The 23,172-nt window shown below is 40.3% G+C and overlaps 2 protein-coding genes across 4 annotated transcripts in view; one reads left to right on the forward strand and one right to left on the reverse strand.

The window, feature by feature from the left end:
- The first annotated feature begins 479 nt into the window (after positions 1-479).
- Positions 480-7,653, forward strand: LOC133486698 (receptor activity-modifying protein 1-like). The gene is made up of 5 exons (XM_061792246.1): positions 480-665; positions 2,054-2,199; positions 4,161-4,206; positions 4,351-4,486; positions 7,252-7,653. Exons 2-5 carry the CDS (start codon positions 2,182-2,184, stop codon positions 7,487-7,489), a joined length of 438 nt encoding a protein of 145 aa, XP_061648230.1. The 5' UTR covers positions 480-665; positions 2,054-2,181; the 3' UTR covers positions 7,490-7,653.
- A 1,629-nt stretch (positions 7,654-9,282) lies between these two features.
- The window catches only part of slc4a3 (solute carrier family 4 member 3), a 63,279-nt gene continuing 49,389 nt past the window's right edge, over positions 9,283-23,172 (reverse strand). For 2 of the 3 annotated variants that reach the window (XM_061792243.1, XM_061792242.1), the window contains 4 exons: positions 20,931-21,184; positions 20,524-20,693; positions 17,823-17,996; positions 9,283-16,277 (listed from right to left, as the gene is read on the reverse strand). In XM_061792243.1, the coding sequence (XP_061648227.1) occupies positions 16,200-16,277; positions 17,823-17,996; positions 20,524-20,693; positions 20,931-21,184 (676 nt within the window). In that variant the 3' untranslated portion in view covers positions 9,283-16,199. The remainder of the gene's footprint in view (positions 16,278-17,822; positions 17,997-20,523; positions 20,694-20,930; positions 21,185-23,172) is intronic. The other variant, XM_061792244.1, reaches the window with a different exon arrangement.

Here is a 23,172-nt window from a genome sequence, read left to right on the forward strand (position 1 = left end):
CGTTGGAAATGTACACACCGGCTGAGGCGGAATGAACCGATGCTGCGATGATTGAGATATTTCAAATGGCCTCCAGAAAGCACAACCTTTCACACGAGCGGTTTAAGTCAAGGCAAATTACATGCAGCTAAAATGTTTGGTTCTTTTGTTTGTCTCCTATTTTCCAGGGTATGAACAGTAAGAGTAAGATTTGATTTTGGAAGTTGGAATACCTGGAGAAAACCCATGCAACCACAGGGAAAACATACAAACAGGAACCAAGATTTGAAACCCGAACCTCAGAACCGTAAGGCCGGTGTGCAAACCACTGGGCTAAATTTGTAGCCTATGGGAAAGAAAATGCGAATAAGCATCAATCCTCAGAATAATTCCATTCACGAGCTGGAATCGTGTTGGCTTGTTGACTCTGAGGCCTCCTGGTTCAAGTGTCTCTAGGGTGAGGGGTGGTGTTGAGGGGCTGCATATGGAACATGACTTTGGGTAGCATGGGAACAGTCAGGCCTGGTCTGGGAAAGGAAGCAGGCTGTCCATTGCAGTTGCGTAATATAATTAGCTCCGAGTTGCCGTGATAAGACCAGAAGAGCACAGAGGCTGTGACCGCTTGGCCAGCTGTTCCTGAATGAAGCATCGATAGCTGTTACGAACGAAAAACAACAACATTAATGGTATGTACTTTTCTTCCATTTTCTTTAAATTATTCATCAACATTAACCTATTCTGCCTGCTTACCGTGGCGGGATGTTTTGTTACTTTACTTAAGTATTTGTAATTTCCTTGAGTACTTATTCTTTTGATTACTTTTCCTCGCTACACTTGAAAACAGAAATCTGTACTTTCTACTCCTACTTCCCCAAAATGTAATCGACAGTGAAAATTAACTTTTACGTAAAGTCCCTGTAAAATCAAAAAATAAAAATGTTTTGTGAATTTGGCCAGTTAGTTCGCTAACTGGATGTGGTATTTGCGCTGAATAACCGCCGATGCGAATGAAGGCGCTGAAATTTGTAGGGGAGAGGGGACTCATGCCAGACGCCCAAGTGCATCACTGGGCACCATTTTAGCCACATCCAATAAAAAACACCAAAACCGAAATGGTGGAAAACAGTTTAATGCTATAGCTCCACAATTCATTACGACATAGTTCTCAGTCTTTGCACATGTTTTCAGCAATTATCTTCCAACATGTATCATGTATTCCGAGAGAATTCACTTTACAGGGTCTCTAAGTAAAGAAACTGAATCAACTTCTACTTTTATCATACAATTCATCAAATTGATTGTGTTTGACTATAGTTTCACTCATGGGCCCAGACCGTAATCTACATCCTTCTGAGCAATCAGGCGTGTGTGCTACCTTTTTTTGTTTACTTTTGGTTATCGACCAGAACTACTGTGGCTTACAGTCAGTGGTGAAAGTGCCTCTGCACACAATTTAAACAACACATGCGTACATTTAGTTTTTCCTTTCTTTTTTTTTTTTTTTTTTACAATTTTCTCCACTAACATATGTTTTCACTGTTTCCCAGAAGATATATTCATTAATTCAAGGGAATTTTCAGGAAGCAGGTTTCCATCATTTCAGTGTCCTACAAGGCTTGTTTTTCCACACGTTTCTTAAATTCAGTGTTGCAGATTATTGCGGATGTTGTTACAACTGTCTGTTTAGATCACTGATTTAAATCACAGACATGTTTAATAATTAGTTTTGCAGGTGAGCATAGTTAAAGAAATATTACCTAAGGAGGTAGTGCCACATTTTGTATGCTTAGTGGTGGAAAAGAAGGATCTTTATACTGATAAAAAGCATGGAATAGTGTAATGTCTTGAGGAAGCAATGGAAAGAAAATCGTACTGTAAAAAAATCTGATTTAGATACCAAAGTTTCCTTTAGATAAAGACGTATTCAGGAAAGTTTCTGTCAGGCAAAAGCATCGTAATAAGAAAGCAGAGGTTAAAAAAACCCTGATGAGCAGTGAGCAAGTTAATTAGTTAGTTAGAGCTCTCAAAGCTATGAGGAACATTAGGCCTTAACTGCGGTTTGTGTAATCTGTAGCTTTTTCAGGAGCAGGTGATTGGCCTACTGCCCAACCCCAGCACCTGGTATTTCTAAACTGTCTCCAATCCAAGTACTAACCAGGACCGACCCTGATTAACTTCTGAGATCGGACGAGATCTGGCAGCATGTGGGGATTCGGCCAAGTAAGCAAGTACAGTATTTAAAGTTATTGGTTTATGTCTCTGGAGTCCCAAGATCCTCTAATGACTTGTGGTCATGCATAAAACTGTATTTCAGCCAACCCTAACCAACGTCGCAAGGAGAAATGTTTGCCGTGAGCTCAGACATACTTGAATAGATGCCCCACAAGGCTGCGATGTGTGTCGGAGTGATGTTTTGGGCTAGAATAATGGCAAGTTAAATATTCAGTATAAAAAAAGAACCATGCCTTCTGCAGTAAAATATTTCTATTTCCATAAATAACATTGAAGGTTTAGCTATAGGTATAACTGGAGATAAACTCATGGCGGCACCACCATCATTCCCTAACCGTATCTGTAGAATTTGTTTTAAATCTGTCTTTAAAGGATCTCTATTGGATTGGACAGCAGTATGCCTCCAAACAGGAGCTCTGGGAGGCACCTCTTACATTCTCAAATTTACAGGCTGAAACTATCTTAAGTCCAATTGAAGAGGGTTCCTACAGAATGTCAACATAATGATTGATAAAGATTTTTTTATTTTTTTTAAGCTCAAATATCATTTGTCTTTTGTTTTAATGTTAAATGTTGAACATAAGTATAGATGTTTAATACAAAGAGACAAATGCATTGAACATTATTTGTACAAATCAGATGTCACGCAGTCTGGTTTCTTGCCAAAGCTAATTGGCAACCACCGTTTCTGCTTTTGGCTTCACATTAAAAGTTAATGACTGTAGTAAAAAAAAAGAAAACTAGGATGTAGAGAAACAAAAGAGGACATTTACTGCCAACAGTAGTCTTTCTTAAATGTAAAATTGTCATTTGTATCTATCTGTCCATCCATCCATCCATCCATCCATCCATCTATCTATCCATCTATCTATCTATCTATCTATCTATCTATCTATCTATCTATCTATCTATCTATCTATCTATCTATCTATCTATCTATCTATCTATCTATCTATCTATCTATCTATCTATCTATCTATCTATCTATCTATCTATGTCTCTCTCTCTCTCTCGCTCTCTTTCTATATATATATCCATCCATCCATCCATTTTCTTAGCCGCTTCTCCTCACTAGGGTCGCGGGCGTGCTGGAGCCTATCCCAGCTGTCATCGGGCAGGAGGCGGGGTACACCCTATATATATATATATATATATATATATATACATATATATATATACAGTTCTGAGGACCCGGGTTCAATCCCCGGCCCCGCCTGTGTGGAGTTTGCATGTTCTCCCCGTGCCTGCGTGGGTTTTCTCCGGGCACTCCGGTTTCCTCCCACATCCCAAAAACATGCATGAATTGGAGACTCTAAATTGCCCGTAGGCATGACTGTGAGGGCGAATGGTTGTTTGTTCCTATGTGCCCTGCGATTGGCTGGCAACCAGTTCAGGGTGTACCCCGCCTCCTGCCCGATGACAGCTGGGATAGGCTCCAGCACGTCCGCGACCCTAGTGAGGAGAAGCGGCTCAGAAAATGGATGGATGGATAAATAAATATATATATGGATGGATGGATATATATATATATATATATATATATATATATATATATATATATATATATATATATATATATATATATATATATATATATCATATACACACTCGAAGATAGCTGGGTGAGGCTCCAGCAGCCTGCGACCCTAGTGCGGCTAAGCGGTTAAAGAAAATGAACGGATGGATGGCTATATATATATATATATATATATAAATAAATGAACATGGGATTTTGAGTAATTTAGTCGATTTCGTTTATTTGCTATATAAAATCCAGAATAATATGTGTTCATTATCACTCCAAATAACATGAACCATGTCGGAAAATAAGCAAAAATATCACAAATCTAATAATTTGGAACCCGGTGTATTGTTTTTTAAAATGGTAATTTTCAACTTCAAAACATCCCACTATGCAAACCATTAATTATTATTGACCTTCCCAACAGAGGATGTTTACTTCCTGCATTCTGACATTTGTCTTCTTCTGGACAGGTAAAAAATCTCAAATATGAAAACACACTTTGTGTTTGAGCCTTTCAGTAAATATGAATCAATAACACATGGTTTCAAAGTTCAAAATGACATATGTATGTCATTTGAATGTGTTTGGGATGTTTGTGTGTCTCCATTCTCCAGGGCTATCACAGAATGTTATCCATCCATGTGACAAGCACATGTTTGATAGCAACATCCACATCTGCCGGTCAGCTTTTAACAAGAGCATGGAGAAAAGCGGCTGCCATCAAGCGTGTGCATGGCCGGCTGTGAAACAGTAAAGTAGCTATTCTTTGAAATTGTTATTCATTACACAGGTACCCATTTTTTAAGGCCACATCGACAGTGTTCATGAAGTAGACTAGCATAACTCCAACTAGATAATGGGCCTTATCCTAACCTTTGAAAAACGTCATTGCATCAAGGGGAGATGTAAACGTGCTTCCTTTCGAAGACTGGAACAGACTCTCGGGCCTTAGAATCGATTATCCTATAAATATTATTGCAGAGTACCGGAGTAATTGCTGCCCCCTCCCCGAAAACACTTTTTTTTCTCCTTTTTTTTTTTTTACTACGAGAATGCATTTTATTCTCATACTCTATACAATACTGACTCTGTACAGAATTTGAGACAACATAATCGCCCGATGGTAACCAGTTAGCATTCACGATTAGCATTATCATGCTCGCAATTACGATTTTTAGGTAGAAAAACTACCATTCAGCTCACTCATACATCATGTTATATGTATACTACACATGTAATAGTGCCTTAAAAACTACTTACAGACGCTCCTCTGCCATTTTTGGCAAAGTTTAGGAGTGGCCCAACACTGTGCCTGTCTGCAATAAAGCTCCATTTGAAACGTTGGTTCCGGCGGTGCAAACATGGTTCCGGGTGGAATTATTATTAATTTTTGTTTGTTGTTGCGCCGAAGCTTCGAGGCAGACATTCTGTGTCGACCTATTTTCTGATTATTCATTTTTTTCCCCCCCGAGCCCTAACAGACTGCAGTTTTTAAAATGAATTCAACTCCACCTTTCCTAACCAAGTATTGCTGAAATAGGTCTCTAATGTGAAACTACTATTTCCTGAAAATGGACTACAAAAAGCACCTCTTCAATGCATGCGTGCTTATTTTATTTAATTCAATCAGGTTGTCACTAAAAGTGAGAATCACCTCAGAGGCTGAATTTATGCTGATGTGGAAAGTCACTGCCACCAGTCGTCTTTCTTAAATGTGAAATTGTCATTTTCTTTTATTTTGGCGTAAATTTTGGGAAATGAAAATAACTATTGTGATGTTTTTCTGAGGTGGCACGGTGACCGACTGGTTAGCACATATGCCTCACAGTTCTGAGGGTTTCAATCCCGGCCTCGCCTGTGTGGAGTTGGCATGTTCTCCCCGTGCCTGCGTGGGTTTTCTCCGGGTATTCCGGTTTCCGCCCTCATCCCAAAAACATGTATGGTATGTTAATTCAAGGCTCTAAATTGCCCGTAGGTGTGAATGTGAGTGCGAATGGTTGTTTGTTTTTGTGTGCCCTGCGACTGGTTGGCGACCAGTTCAGGGTGTACCCCGCCTCTCGCCCAAAGATAGCTGAGATAGGCTCCAGCACACCCGTGACCCTGGTGAGGATAAGCGGTACAGAAAACGGATGGATGGATGTTTTCTGACATCAACTTTGTAAGTTATTATTTTGTAACAGTAACTTACTCAAGATTTGTTGCTTCTCCTTGATAGGCGTTTTCTTTTGCTTTTATCTTCTCGATCGTCTTCGTGTAGAGTTGGTAAACTTGGTCGATGGCCTGTTGCTTTAAATATTGCGGCCGTAAAGGATAATGGGTAACATCCTTTAGTGAAGAGTGTTTTAGGTTCCACCTTTCCTAAGCATTTTCAGAATTTGAACATCCTTTCCTTCATGTGCTTCTGGGTCATTTTGCTTAGATAAATGTAGGCTACGAAAGGAAAGTTCCTAAGCAAAAACGAGAACCCGAAGAGGCCCACAATTTCCATATTTCTTTGTGTCCGTATTTATTCACCCCCAGTTTCGTTCGTTTGTTAACAACAATGGTAGTGGTCAATGCGAGCAGCTCGAGGTTTAATGATCAAAAAACAAAACCTCATGTTTTTTCATTATTTAGAAAAGGGGCGGGGGAAATAAGATTGATCCTAATTTTTAAAATATATACATTTTCAAAAGGGATTAGGTATGTACAGTAGGTTTAGAGCACATCTTAGCGAAAGCACACATTTTAAATTGTCCCGAAACTCAAACAGTTGAGCACACAGAGGAAAAACACCAGGTCAGTATGCTTAACCTGTGCGTTACACATGTTTAATTACTTTTTTTTTTCAAGCTATGCACATTAAATAAAACTGAGTCCGTTGCTTTTCTGCCTAATTAGTTATTTAAATTATATTTATTAAAAAGTTACTGGGTGCTTAAAATATTTCCAGACAGCAGTTGTTTGTGGAGAAGCTTCACTCCACCCCCCACCCCAATTTTTAAATATATATGTTTTAGCTCCTTATGTAATTTTCTATATTTTGCAGATGGCATAATTTGGGGCTAAGGCTCAAATTGTGTGTTAGGGTGGAGTGTCTGTCATCAAAAGGAACCCATCTTGTTGATCAGACTTCCAGCAGTGATGCTCAGTTTCCTCTTGCGGATGTTTACCTCACTAAATATCATGTAGTGGCAACCTCTCGTGAGATTTATGGCATTGAAGTGAGGTTATACATGCGTCTCCACCCAGAAGATTTGACAAATCAAAACTATGGTTTTAAAAAAGACTGGCTCGACCGAGCTCGGATGTTTTGGCGGTCACACTTCTTTCTTTTTTATTTACTCTAAATATACGTTTGGTTTTTACAAATGCACTTCATATAACATCATTCTAGTTTGGGAATTTTCAAAATGTTTGTTATTATTGCTTTGTTTTGAACAAATACAGTTCATAACTTTGGATTTATGCTTCTGCAGGAATGCTTTTTCTAGTCAAATCCAATCTGTGCCATTAAACTTTCTCTTCTTCTGTAGCATCTACTATGATCTGAAGCTTTGTGCGGATGTCTGGGCCACTGCTTCTTTGTGTCAGAGTCGGGGATCTCTTGTGGACGACTTCTTCCAAGAGGTCCATCAGAAATACTTTGTTTCCTGTGGACAGGTCCAGGACCCGCCACTCCGGACGCTCGTCATGCTAATAGCTCCGGTTATCACTGCCACACTCCTCATGCCGCTTCTGTGCGTCAAACTGGTGACATGGAATATCATTTGAATCACTGAGATGCTTATTTGACACGAGAAGATGTTATAGTCATATGTAATTGTAGTCATGTCTCATATTTTAAGGTTCATTTTGAAGTGTCAGTTGGAAGTGTGTCTGTTCTGCATCTAGTTATCCTGTTACAGAAACTAAAGTAAAATCTCCTTCAGTTTCAATCTTGAATGCTGTGCTATGTCGTTGGCCTTGAATTGCCTTGTGATTCAGCAGTCGACCAATTTGAGGTGTTGTCTGCCTCTCACCCAAATACTGCTTATTCCACTGCATGATAACAGCTCAGCTGTACTCGCTTTGTGCCAAATCGAATACATAGAAGGCATCAGTTGTAATGTGTTAAAGTCATGTCTCCCTATATACAGCGTATACAGTAGGGGTCGCCAACATGGTCCGCCCAAGTAGCTAACCAGTGATGGGACATTGTGATTGCCAAGGAATGTTGTCAAAGGGATCATTTTAAAATGTAAATACTTGCAGAGATTTATAGAGAAAGTGTTGCATGCAGATTTTTTATCTGTTTCTTACCTTTTTAAATCGCTGTTGATAATTATTGTGAGAAATCAATAACATGATCAATGTTTTCACAAAGATGAATATCATCAATTATTAACTCATTCACTGCAAGCCGTTTTTCAAGCAGAGTTCCCTATATTCCCATCGTTTAAGAGCATTTCGAATTATGTTTGAAGACCCACAGAACATTGTGTTCTGTGACAACATAAGCACCGAACCTAGCAAAAGAAAGAGAAGATGCTCTTATTTCACCAGAAAGTTTGTTTACAGCTTTTTCCATTCTTTAGTAATCAGCAGTAAAATGCGGGTTAGTTTCATCAAAAGTTATACAACTTACCGCAACATACACTCTGTAGGGTCACGGGTGTACTGGAGCCTATCCCAGCTATCATCGGGCAGGAGGCAGGGTACACCCTGAACTGGTTGCCAGCCAATCGCAGGGCACATACAAACAATCAACCATTCACACTCACATTCACACCTATGGGCAATTTATAGTTGTCAATTAACCTAATCATGTTTTTGGGATGTGGGAGGAAACCGGAGTGCCCGGAGAAAACCCACGCAGGCACGGGGAGAACATACAATCTCCACACAGGTGGAGATTGAACCCCGGGCCTCAGAACTGTGAGCCAGACGCTCTAACAAGTTGTCCACCATGCCGCCATAGGAGGGATATTTTAATGCTTAAGCTATTTTAAGTTTTCATATAAATTCTCAATATCAAGGATTTCTACTATCAACTATCAGAGGTGAGTTTGGAACATAGGTCCCACAGTAAACGCGGATCACTGTATCTTGAAGACATGAGGTCCATCTGAGCTATAAAATCAGTGTAAGATTTATTCGGGATGATGCTCCATATAGACATGACGGTTCCTTATAAAGAGAACATGATGGGATTGTCCTGTGTAAACTACAAATTCTTTGAATCGGTCTGTTGCAGTAAATAAGAAGTTGGGAAAGGGAGTGGTCCGAATTGACCAAAGTAAAGTATTTCTCTCATCTTGTGGACAGACAAAGCCAAAATTGCACAACAATACACAAATGGAATGTCCTCATTGGCCTATTGTTGTTTTTGTTGCACGACAAGCTACTGAACTTGCTGTAGAGATTAAACAAACGCTCAGCGGGCATTTCAATGAAGACAAACATAATGTGAAATCAATGGACAAATAGATAAGATCTTCCCATGATGATCATCAGGATTCTTTCACACCAATAAAACAATTTATTTACAATAGCTCTTGTGGCGGATTAATAATTTTCAAAAAAAGTACAGTGTATTAGTTTATTTACAAGAGGTCATCACCAATCGAACCTAGAATCTAACTGTGGTTCTGTTACTTTGTAAGATTATTACAAGACATCTTTTAGTGCTTTTGGGACATAATACATCTACTACATATATTCTACCTGTATTCTCAAACTCAGAGGGCATCTTTGTTTCCAACCATCATTTTGAATTCAATTAAGACATTTTAAATAAAAGAACCAAGCCTGGGTGGTCTGCACAAACGGACTTGACAAAATGTGCCAAACAAAGCCCGTTGACAGGCTAAAAAATGTTTAGGGTTACAAGAAACATCCATCCATCCATTTTCTGAGCCGCTTCTCCTCACTAGGGTCGCGGGCGTGCTGGAGCCTATCCCAGCTGTCATCGGGCAGGAGGCGGGGTACACCCTGAACTGGTTGCCAGCCAATCGCAGGGCACATATAAACAAACAACCATTCGCACTCACAGTCATGCCTACGGGCAATTTAGAGTCTCCAATTAATGCATGTTTTGGGATGTGGGAGGAAACCGGAGTGCCCGGATAAAACCCACGCAGGCACGGGGACAACATGCAAACTCCACACAGGCGGGGCCAGGTATTGAACCCGGGTCCTCAGAACTGTGAGGCTGACGCTCTAACCAGTCGGCTACCGTGCCGCCTACAAGAAACATAACAAAACTATTTTCCTTTTCAACCTGCATGTTTCAACATTTAACAAGCAGACAAGACAGATTAGCAGCACCACACATTTTATTATCTTAAATAATACCCACAATTCAACATTGGTCCTTTTGTAAATACTGGCCAATATGTGCTTTACAGTTTGGTTTTGGTTATAGTCAGACAAATGTAGACACACTAATTATTGACATAACAAGAGCACGTGGACGTGAGAAACAGATCAGCGGACCCCTGAGTCTCTTTGACTGCTGTTGGTCAACCGGTAGAGAAAACACAAAGCTCCAGTGCATACAGATGGCCGGCACCTAGTGACAGCTAATTTACGATTGGTTTCCAAAAAAATAACACCTGTATACTCGCCTAATGTTAGGTGTGCTGTTCCCAAATGTATGTGGTTCTCATAACAGTCCGAATAGGTTAACCAGGTGAGCTGTGAGATTTACTTGCTTCAATCTAGACTTGGCTACTGTCCCTGTAGCACTCAAATGTATTTAACATGTTGCACATAACTGCTTGTTGGCAGTTGCTGAAAGAGAGGCTTTTCATACGGGGAAACTCTCTCCCCTTGAAAAGAATGGTCCAAGCATGGCTGGGAATTTGGAATTTAAATGTAAATTGGCATTTATAAAAATGTCTTAAAGACCCCAGTGTAAAGTGAATTCAGAGATTTGTCTCTCAATGCAGACGGTAATATGTGTTCTACCACTTCAGCATGCAGTTAGCTGGATAGCTATGCCTACACCCCAAAAATGCATTTTCCTTGGATGCCACAATTTAAAGAACAGCTCAGTGTCATGAATTAAATTCTTAAACAAGGTGGTGATGCTGGCCGAGAGAGCCCCAGAATCCTGTTAGCTCACAAGCTAGCTGGTGGCTAGCGCCTCTTGTTGCAGCGAGGAAAGCCCCACGACAACCCAGTGGGATATATTCCAGCCACCAGAGGCTTTAAGCGAATATATTTTCGGCCCAAACATGTAGGAATGTATAGGCATTAGAAAGTTGCTAGATGAAGTAGCAGACATTTTTCAGTGGGGCGTGGCTTCACACATTTAGCAGACACCCACAGCATTTCAGAGCGGAGACAACGGCAAATTTTTCACCATTTTGAAGCTTAATTTTTTACTGTCTATTTGGTGATTAGGGACTTTAACTTTTAGGGACACGTAACACAATTACATTAATGGGGGACATACTGTATGATAGAAATTTGTATATATTTTTTTATTTGCTCATAAACAAATACTCCATGCCCACCCTTTGTCAACTATCCACCCATCCATCCATCCATCCATTTTCTTTACCCCTTATCCTCACTAGGGTCGCGGGCTGCTGGAGCCTATCCCAGCTATCTTCGGGTGGGAGGTGGGGTACACCCTGAACCGGTCGCCAGCCAATCGCAGGGCACATATAAACAAACCACCACATTCACACCTACGGGCAATTTAGAGTCTTCAATTAACCTACTAAGCTTGCCCAGAGTCTGCTGGGATAGGCTCCAGCAAGCCCGCGACCCTAGTGAGGATAAGCCGAACGAAAATGGATGGAATGGATGGATGTACAATTTGGGTTTGCACCGTGTGTGTGTTGTTGAACTTTCATAAATGGCAATCATCTGTGGACAAGCGTGTGCTTGCAGTAAAACATTTACATTCAATAACAAGAAGAACACAATGATGAATGTGTTGTGCCATTCCAGTTTTAGCAAAGGAGTTAACAGCAAAGTCCATTTAAAAATAAATACATAAAAAAAAAAATTCAACATGATTAGCATGGAGCTACAAAACTAAAAGCCAGGAAAATGCTTCACATTTTGAGCTGATTAAAATACAAGGAATACAATTGTAAATGTACGGTTCGTTCCAAAAGCATTAAAAATATTATTCGTCTTCACTTGACCTTCATCTATGCATTGTTAAGCACAAAAAGCAGGACTGAAAGCCATATATTTTCCTCGCACTGCAAATCTTATGTACAAACATGCCTCGGCTAACTGAAGGCTGGGAATTTACAGTTCAAAGGTCAGTTTACCCTGAGAGAATTCTTGTATGGCTCGTAATGTAGGGCATGGTTGTGTTAACGCCGATACCGATTCTTGAGGCGAGCAAACATTTGAATACACTGCTGATTCATAAAAATACAGACTGCAAATATCTACTCTCCACTTTGAAGCACTTGGAGGCAGGGGAAGGGTCACTTCAGTTGATTGTATTCCTTCAGCTATAAAACAACCTGGTTATGCCAAGAAAATAGGTATTTATTTTATCTTTAGCCACATGTCAACTCTTACAAATGCATGCATTTCTTTGTCAAAAAAAGTGAACCAGTCCATTACACCACTGAGCAAGCGCAATCGCCATCCGATCTGTGCTTACAAGCTGTCAAAATATCCTAATAGGACTTTAAAAACAGACTTAAAACATTTAAAAAAGAAAATTCTAAATACACGTGTTCCAAATTATTAAGCATATGCTGTTTTTGTTCAATTTCCTAAAGAGTCAAAGTAATTTACAGTGAAAAAAAAGAAATTCTATAATAATCAGGAGTATATTGAACAAAACCACCTTGATGACAGAATTTTTCAAAACTATTCAAAATACAGATTTCCAAATTATCATGCAAAATAGGCGGCACGGTGGGCGACTGGTTAGAGCGTCAGCTTCACAGTTCTGAGGACCCGGGTTCAATCCCCGGCCCCGCCTGTGTGGAGTTTGCATGTTCTCCCCGTGCCTGCGTGGGTTTTCTCTGGGCACTCCGGTTTCCTCCCACATCCCAAAAACATGCATTAATTGGAGACTCTAAATTGCCCGTAGGCATGACTGTGAGTGCGAATGGTTGTTTGTTTCTATGTGCCCTGTGATGGGCTGGCAACCAGTTCAGGGTGTACCTCGCCTCCTGCCCGATGACAGCTGGGATAGGCTCAAGCACGCCCGCGACCCTAGTGAGGAGAAGCGGCTCAGAAAATGGATGGATGGATCATGCAAAATAGCTTGAAGAAAAATGATAGGATAAGTCCATGGATATTTTCTGCTTTTTTTTAAGGATGCAAGAATCACCACCCGGAGTTACTGTTTGGAGACGTATTGCTGTGTAGCGTCACAGATCTTCCTTTTAGAGATACTTCACAGGTCCTCAAAAGCATTGGGTTCAGGGGATGTTGGTGACACACCTTGAGTATTTCCTCCCTTAATACATGTTCCAGCTTAAATTTTAATGGTATATTTTACAGCATGGGATGGCATTGAGATATAGCAAGCATTTTTTTGTTACAGTTGTTTTCAAAACTAATTTTCTAACATATATATATATATATATATATATATATATATATATATATATATACATACATATTTTTTTTTCTCCTTCCCTTAAAAAAAAAACACGGGAATAAGCAGGGGATCTGGTAAACGAAAAAAAGAAAAATTGGGGGATCAGGAAAAAAATGCTGCAAATATGCAGGGGTTTCTGTAAATAACTGTTAAGTTTGCAAATAGGTGAAGCTGCGTATGCCGATTGGCAAATTTTCCCCGCACCTACCAGTATACCAGTCATAATGGCTCTCTGAGGGAAATCATTACTGCAATTTGGACCGTGACAAGACTGAGTTTGACACCCCTGCTCTAAAGTATCATGGCCATCCTCAGTGAAGAAAGCCGTTTTAGCCTTAACGTTGTTTCTCCTTGTGAGATTTGTTAGGGGTGCCTGGAATAAAGGTCTATGCATGACTGCAAGCCTTTGGAGAATCCTGCATGGAGAGGTGTCTTGGGACTGAGTTTCAAATACTTGCTTACTGCTATTAAGTGGACTTTTAACAGCTGCTCTCTTAATACAATGCATCTGGCTGAGAGGAGATTTCATGACTATGCTTTATGAGAATGAATAATAACATATGCACAAAAAAAGAAAATCAAATGTTGATTTGACTTAAATCCGATATGCATGATAATTTGGAACACAGTGTAACGCTTCACTTCTTTCTTTGCAACATCCTATGGACACATAACAGCCATTTGAGTATAGCTGTTGTTAAGTTGAATGCCATTAAAGACCCCGTACAGTGAATTCAGAGATTTGTTTCTCAATACATTATGCTTATTTAAAGATAATTGCTGAAAACGTGCAAGACTGAGAACTCTATAGAGATATAATGTTAAACTGTTTTTCAACATTTCAGTTTTCCAGTTTTTTTTTGGGACATTGCTAAAGCAGTGCAATTTCCATCCGACATGCCACCCCCCCCACCCCCCCTCCCCCCACACTATATAAGAACTTAAGAAGATCACCTACATTCGCATCAGTGGTTATCTAGAGTAATTGCAATGCACAGGTACGTAGCCAGCCATGAGGACACCCCAAAAATGCATCTTCCTTAGGAAAGTCTGCTGGCATGGCCGCTTTAGAGTGCCTCGTTGTTGGCCCTAAGTGCACACGTCACCGAGCGGCTTGACTTTTCACGATTCATTCAATCATTCAATTTTAGCAGGGTTGTGAACAACACTCTTCTCTGTGGTGTGTCAAATTTACAAGACATTTATTTTCACTTGGACCTTATGCAAAATAGTGTTGTTTCTTTGTCCAAGTTAGGTTCCCGAAAGTGGCCCGGCTAATTTTAATTCTATAGCAACCTTGCAAAACCCAGGGGTGAAAACTGAATGACTGAACACAGATGCTACATTATAATTCACAGTCATACCATACAATACATCATTCATGCACCCTGCCAAAACTCAACTGCTCTCTGGCGTGTTCAGTACACGTGTGTTTGCTTAGTTTCTCGGCTTTTTCAGCTGAAGTGTTTTGTTATTTTATTCATGACACATGTGAAATCTTGTTAAGAACATGAAAGGATGAATACAAATAGACATTTTTTTGGAGATGGGAGTTCAAGTGCGTCAAATTACGCAATGTCCTTTTAACTCTGTGCCAATACCTTATTTGAAGATAAACTAAGGTTTGAACATTACTAATCAGCAACTTTCCCATGAAGTCTAAATGTAAAAATATAGGTTGACAAAACAAATAAGTTACTCATTTGCAAGCGGCCTTTTATGTTGTGCACTTACACCGACCGAACAACGGCTTCAATGAGTGTTTACATCTTTGCCAGGGAGCTTGTTTGGTTGGCAGGGACAAGTTGCCAGTGAAAGTGCTTTCAGCCTGGACAAAGAAGGACGGATGTACAGTTGTGGTCAGAAGTTTACATAAACTCACCATGGGCAAGAATGTCTTTGTAATCTGGGGTATTTGAACCTTTCTTTTTGCTGGATGGAATAATTGTTTAACATACATCTTTGAAGAGGGGGATATATTGACTTTTTAATTGCTCGTATACATAAAGTTGTGTCTCTGGAGGGCCTGCCCAACCATCAAGTATGACATTACACAACAAAGTTTCTCTTTTGTTAGCTGCCTATTTCTGAAAACATGTCTGTGAGCAAGCCGTTCTGAAATTTGACAAATTGTGACATCACATACTTGAATGAAGATGTGTTTTTGACAAAGTGTAATTCTGCAACTTACAATACAATCAAATAGTTATGGTTTGTGACATCCCAATTCGGGTAATATACATAAAAACCTCCCTCAAAAGGAGATTCTAATCACACTATCATGGCAAACCCAAACTGTAACGTATGAATAATTTTAGAGCTAAAATGCCAAATGGATTCAACCCCAAGTTTTCTCATAATGAGTTTAAACAACTAATCACAACCGTATTTACCCAATTTTTACACATCATAGTGTTTTAAAAGAAATGGCACTTGTTTAAAGGCAGCTAATCTACGCAATATCTCTTGGCTGACTTTCCTGCACCATCCTTTGGCTTTCAGGGATTTCAATGACTTTCTGAATATATCGGTGATGACGGGAAATCAATACTGTTCCCGCGCATTCATCCACCAACCTCTTACTGTTGTCTAAGAGGTGACCATTCAATTGCACATATGCCCAAAGCCTCCAGCGTAATTAAAGGGATAGACATTTTCATTGTCATTTTCATTGACTTCAGCTAAGGGACTCACAAACACTTTCAGGGAAGTTAAAACCACACCACCTTTACGAGGCCCATACATTTAGATTATACATTTTTTTTGTTTTTTTTACTCAAAGAAAAAATATATATTATTGATCTATTAATGTAACACATTTAATAATGTTTTGCCCTATGACTCTTGTCTTGTTGAGTGTCAAGAGGTCAAGAGCATGAAGAAGATGAGGGCTTCTAGGCAAGTTCGACTTTATACAAGCATGTGAATCTCGTTGTACTCATCCCGTCCGTCTTCATCAAAGTTAGGCGAGTCTTCATCGCAATCCAGCTGTGAAGATAAAAAGGTTTACTCAGGCTGGATTTAAAATGCATGGTTCAGGTGTTTTTTTTTTGTCTCATTTGGCATGATTTGTATGAGTCAATAAAAAGAAAAAACAGACTGATATTGTTATATCAGAATCAGGCCTCTTCCAAATGTGGATAGAAATTTTATATGTATTAGATAAAGTACCTGCCAATGAGACTTCAGCATAGATGGACAGATCGGGTATACCCGTCAATGCCAATTGTACAGTATGTCATTGTTTACTTAAACACACCTGCATATATATATATATATATATATATATGCATATATATATATATATATGCATATATATATATATATATATATATATATATGCATATATATATATATATATATATATATATATATATATATATATATGCCTCTTCCAAATGTGGATAGAAATTTGATATGTATTAGATAAAGTACCTGCCAATGAGACTTCAGCATAGATGGACAGATCGGGTATACCCGTCAATGCCAATTGTACAGTATGTCATTGTTTACTTAAACACACCTGCATATATATATATATATATATATATATATATATATATATATAAATACAAATCACTTTAAAAAATGTGGTTAAAGTAAACCATAGCCAAAGCATATAAAAATAAATAAGGTCTAAAAGTGTGACATAGGAGGTGTGTCCGTAATTCAATATTTGTAATATTTATTTATTATTAATAGGAAAGTAGTAATTAGTGTCAAGGAAGTATGTTGACGTGAAAAACCTTAATTCAATCTTTAAGACAATTATTTTTGAAGTAATGAATGAGTTCTAGATGATGAAGTATTTTGGGATCAAAAGTTGTGGCATATTTATGGTTTAAACTATATAGGCATTTATAAACATTTTTGGGGGGGTTCTGTTACTGCCGTTTTTGTTGTTGTTGCTATTTTTGTCAATGGATCGATAATGAGTCAATAAATCGAAGTTGGACACTTGGAGCTGCAGTGTAAATCCAGCCTTGGAGTTCGAAATTAGACAGTCTGTGGCGGTTTCACATGTACTCATTTGTGGCCTGGTATAATATTATTGAAACAGTGTGTGATATGTACTGTAGTTCCCCCGAAGTGAAAAAAAAAAAAAAAATTTTTTAAATATGGCATCCTCTATTGCATGCAATACAGCCCCTGCTTTGATTAGCATATCATTTCTTGGTCTGAATATTCTTGAAAATCTTACTTTGAGGTAGAGAAAAAGAGGTTTATTCTCCCCCTCCAAATTTTGGATTGTGTTGGTGGTTTTGAGTGTCTAACCACAAAAACATCACACACCTCAATAAGAGCTTTGAACGTTTCCAGGTAGAAACGTGAGATATTTACATTTGTCTGCTGAAGTCATGAAGGAATTTTTAAATCAATATTTGAATTTGCTTTCGAGGTGTGAGTGTTGGACACAATTGCAAACCGGTTCACGTGCATCCGATTGCTGAAGTTGCAAAAGTTCCAGCAGGGGATGAGACGATTGCGGCGCCGGTTCCCGCATTACTGGAAAGCCCCCGCCACACGACCTACCGCCTGGAGCTCACGTTCCTCAAAAATCCTGGAGAGGATGACGCGGCGCAACGGCACCGTCATGATGAGGACAAAGGGGAATGCCAGGGAAGCGGCGGTGGACTTCACGACCCACAGGGCCACAATGCACCCCAGCTGGATGAGGGTGAACATGTTCATACGCCAGGTCTTCACCTGCGGACACAGCATGTAAACATATACGCATTCAACAGCTGACAGTTGGAATCTCCACTTAAAAAGGTTCATCAGGATCACTTGTTTTTTTGGCTCCATCTTGTGGACAAGGCCTGGTGGACTGCTGTCTGCTGTCCGGTACTTGATTAACCTGCTTCCAACCATCCATTTACTACAGCACTTGTCCTCATTAGGATGAAATGCCTATCCCAGCTGACTTTGTGTGAGAGGCAGAGTGCACCCAGGACTGGTCGCCAGTCAGTCACAGGGCTCATATAGAGAAACAAGAATTTGCACTCACATTCACACCTATGGACCATTTTGAATTTTCAACTAACCCGATGTGCGTATTTTTAAAATTGATTTTGGGAGATAATTCCCCCAGTAACATTAGAACGGAATGAATGAATAAATGAATGACTGACTTCTCTTTTTGATTCCTGTTTATTGTGATATCCCTCTGGGGAATGTTCAAACACCTCTAAAACGGGACCTCCTCATAATCCTAATGCCAATTAAACGCAACAACCAGTGAATGACATAGAAATTAAAAAGTTTCAATAATAAATTAATTTGTTTTATTACAAGAAAAAAGCAATTTGATGAGAATAAAGTTGTATTTTTTTAAATAAAAAAACTCATAATCTAAAGAGAATATAAGTGGATTTGCTGAGGATGGTGACCGAACCTGAATGCGAACAGTAAAAATCCGTGAATACTGTAATTGACGTTCCTTATAACTGCAAAAAAAACAAACAAACAAACAAACAAAAAAAAACACAAAAGAGCATGGGATTGGATAAAAAAAACACAAATAAGCGAGGGTTTCCACAAATAATGGGCGGTTGGGTTAAAACAAACCCCAAATAGGTGAATTTGCAAATACCTAACTGTGAATGTGCGGGGCTGCGCTGTATCTTGTAAAAATCAAACTTTAAAGTCGCAACATTATACATTAAAGTTAAAGTTTAACAAGGGAAGAAATACGTATTTCAAAAGGTCCATTCATTTTATTTATTCCTTTAAAATTTACATCTTGTGTTCTTAAAAAAACTTTATTCATGCAGTAATTTCAGATTTGATGTTGTTATGTCGCAATCATATAAGAGCCTTCACTGTAATTGGTTCACTACTATGCAAATCGATGTTAGAATTGAGATCTGTTCTTTAGCAGGGGAAGCCCCAAGCTTGTACTTGAGACTGTCATTACTCAGGCTTCTGGGCATCTGCGTCAGTGCTGGAATCCATAACATCCCAAACACTAAATACTGTCATTTCTGCACAGAGTGAAGCGACATGACCTCGAAGGATGGACGCGGTCTGGCTTTTGGCTGCAATCACACACGGCTGGATTGTGTTTTGCCGTCCTACCACTAATGACAGAGGACACGAGTGAGAGCATATACTATAGATATTCTTGCTGTTGTCTGCGTGTGTGAGTAAGTGCCTGTGCGTGCGTTAGAGAAGTGGGACTCAAGTCACATGAACTGACTCGAGTGAGACTTTCTGTCGTTTGTCAGACTGTTTTTTTCTGCTCTCAGACCCTCTAGGCGTGGGCACTGAATGCGCTGAATCCATGCCCCACTCAACTGTCAACAGTCACTCAAACACTACAACCAGGATAATTGGATACTACCTCATCTAGAATCTTTCTCATCCCGACAAGCAATTGCGTTTCAGCTGTGAAAATATATACGCGCAAAGCCCCCGATAGCCGGACTATATCCCACAAGGATGTCACGAGGCTTTTCCGCACAGCGACAAAGAGGTGCTTTAAAGGGGCCCCTGTTTACACACTGGTTGTCACATCTGACTTTTTTTTTTTTCTCACTCACTCTTCCACTTCCGCCTTCTTTCCATGATGTGCGTGCACTCACTCACGGCTGACAACAAGGCACTCTAAAGTCCTATCTATTCAAAGTGAAGATGAATTTTTCTGCACGTCACAATTGCGTCAGATAACTGCTGGTGCGAGCAAATGCGCTCAAGTTCTTATATGGTGAGGGAGAGGAGACTCTTGCCAGACTCTAGTGTGTCACACATCATTTTAGCCACGCCCCAAAAAAATCATGAAAACTAAAATGGTGAAAAATGGTTAAATGCTAGATCTCCACAATTCTTCACAACATACAGAAGTTATTGGTCTTTGCAGAACTATCTTCAAGAAACAAATCTCCATTAATTTACAGGCTCCTTAACTAAGCTTCATGTCACTTATGTGTTTAATTGAGAAGTAACAGGAAATACAGTGACTGGTTAGGGACCATTAAAACACTTTGTAACTGTGTACAGATACTGAGTGCAAAGTGGCTAATGTGCTAATACATGATGTGACTAAGCAAGATTACAGTATATGAATTGACTTATGACTTACTTAACCCAAGTAATGACTTTCTTAAAATTTAGAGGGGACTTCCCTTTACTTGCTTGATTGTTGCCACAGTAACTTCTGACTTGCCTGGAACATGAACGCTAAGACTTCTGACTTGCACATATGAGACGTATTCCCACCTCTTGGGTGCGTTACCTTGGTGACGTAAATGTGATCGGGGTGGTGCTTTGCCGGTGTGACCATGAGAGTGATGCGTTCATACAACTGGATCCCCGTCAAAGAGGTGACCCCCATGTACAAGAAGATCCCAAATAGCACAGCCAGAGGGATGAGGCGCAGCACATCGGTCATCACAATGGACATTCCTGATTGAGCAAGATGAAATTCAATTTTGTTCACATATGTGACACCAATTCATGACTACAAAAAACTCAAGGCCCTGTAGAGCAGGCCCAGGATTGATTTTTACATAAATACCCTCTGTGACTCAATTTCATCCCATATGGTCACTAGTTTAATTTTGAATTTGCAGGTATATATATTTACGTTATGTGCTCTGGGGTGTAAATGGTATGCCCACCAATGTTTCCCATCCTTCTTACCAACAAGCACGGCAACAAGAAGCCCCGTCAGTCTCTGCTCTTTCACTTCCTGGATCATGGGCTTCTCTCCGGGAGCCGTGGCTTTGCTCATGACAGTGAGGGCATTGACGTGTGTCACCGAGCGCACCGTGGCCGCCGTGAGCCACGGCAGGCCGAAGAGTGGACAAAAGGCTCCGAGAATGACGATGAGCAGCAAGTCCAGGTGGAATCCTGAGCCTTTCACCAGGCGACGCTCCTTCTTACTGACAATCAGCCTGAAAGAGTGAGTGAGAGAACAGGGGGTGGGAATAAGAAGAGACACAGTACTTCATACTTATAGATATACAGTAGACTCCTGCATACTTGCTCTTCGATTCACCTATTCGCAGATTTTTTTTCAAATGTTTTTTTTTTTTTAACTTAGATTTTTTTTTCTTGTTTTTCTTTTTGGGGGGGGAGGAACCAATCCCCAAAATACTTACTGGCGGTTTATCCCTGCTTATTCAAGAACTTTTTGGGTTTAAAAAAAAAGACTTTTTTTTTTTTTTTTTTCTCCGTGCGTCAATTATCCGGGTCCGTATTCGGTGTCTGGCCTGTACCTAGCCTTGGCTAAACTTGGCTCCTCCAAAACATACAAATTAATGACGATGGCGCTTATCCTGGTGGTGACGGGCACGCGCTCTTTAGTATTGTCCTTTTTTTGCCTTTTTCGTTCGTCTTTGGAGACATTACGCGACCTACTTACACTAGGGTGGACTTGCTAAACATTAGGGAGTCTAGTCCAAACCTTCTTTCGCAACTTTCACAAATCCACAAAGGTTTTTCTTGGAGCTACTTACCAGCGGAGCGACTGCACTCCATGGCACATGGAGGAGGCAAAGACGCCGCCACTGAGGGTAGTGTGCCAGAGTGGAAGTGATTCACCTCGCAAATCAACGCTCTCTACCCAACAAAATGGACGAGCTCCATCTTCACACAAAGACCAGAAAACACTTTGCACATTCTCCCGGCCTCTGCTTCACGGAGACTTGGCTTTGTGAACGCAGTTCAGACGGCGCTGTACTGCTCCCTGGCTTCCAACTACACAGAGCAGACACAGAGCTATCTGGGAAAACAAAAGGTGGCGGAATATGCTTCTACATCAACAAAAAATGGTGTACTGATGTCACAGAGCTCAGCACACACTGTTTGCAGTCTGTTTTTTTTTTTTAACTCTAAGTCATTCTACTCGCCGCACAGGTTTACTTCATTCCTACTCGCCGGTGTTTAACTCCCCCGCAGGCTAACGCAAACACCGCACTGCAAACACTGGCTGCCCATGTACACGAACTTGGAAGAAAAGCACCCAGATTCACCCCTCATTATTCTTGGGGAATTTAACAAAGCAAAACCCAACCACGAACTCCCTAAATACAAGTAGCATATTGATTCTCCCACCAGGGAAAACACAATTCTAGACCATTGCTATACCATGCTAAAGGACTCTTACTATGCTATTCCCTGTACAGCTTTGGGTTCGTCTGATTACTGTTTAATTCACTCAATACAACATACTATCGGAGTGGGGACAGAACCCTGTACAATCAGACCAGAAACTAGCCGACAAAAAAAATCAACACTGCAAAGAGAAATTATGCAGAAAAGCTGAGAGACCATTTTCTGCTCGTGACTCTAGGTCAGTCTGGTGTGGTTTACAAATGCTAACCAGATATAAGCATTTCCCCCAAGCGGAGAACAATAAAGGACTGGCTGTCGACTTGAACACCTCCTACTACAGTTTTGAAAAGGACACTTTCACACCCCACACCACCCAGCCGCACCACCGACGACCACTATCAGAATCAGAATCTATCACTATCACACCTCTGACTGCCTCTTCTGCAAGGACGTCAAACATATCTTTAAAAAAAAAAGATCAACAAAGCGGCAGGCCCAGACAGGGTGTCCCCCTCCTGCTTCAAATTCTGCGCAGACGAGCACGCTCCAGTTTTCACACAGAGATCTTTGGAACTATGTGAAGTCCAGTCCTGCCTCAAATGCTCCACCATCATCCAAGTCCCCAAGAAACCTGGAATTTGAGGACTGAATGACTACAGGCCTGTGGCCTGAAATCTGTGGTCATGAAGTCATTTGAATGCCTCGTGCTGGACCACCTCTAGAGTGTCACAGGACTCCTGCTGGACCACCCGGAAACAGGTCTGTGGATGATGCAGTCAACATGAGACTGCACTTTATCGTGGAACACATCGATGGCGCAGGGACC

The sequence above is a fragment of the Phyllopteryx taeniolatus genome, chromosome 12 (genome assembly GCF_024500385.1).
Source record: "Phyllopteryx taeniolatus isolate TA_2022b chromosome 12, UOR_Ptae_1.2, whole genome shotgun sequence".
NCBI classification, from domain to species: domain Eukaryota; kingdom Metazoa; phylum Chordata; class Actinopteri; order Syngnathiformes; family Syngnathidae; genus Phyllopteryx; species Phyllopteryx taeniolatus.

Bases quoted from the DNA above. Each gene is read 5' to 3' on its own strand.
- LOC133486698 (XM_061792246.1), top strand. The intron at 4,207-4,350 runs GTAAAAAATCTC...TCCATTCTCCAG, and splicing joins ATTTGTCTTCTTCTGGACAG to GGCTATCACAGAATGTTATC. The intron at 4,487-7,251 runs GTAAAGTAGCTA...CTTCTTCTGTAG, and splicing joins GCATGGCCGGCTGTGAAACA to CATCTACTATGATCTGAAGC.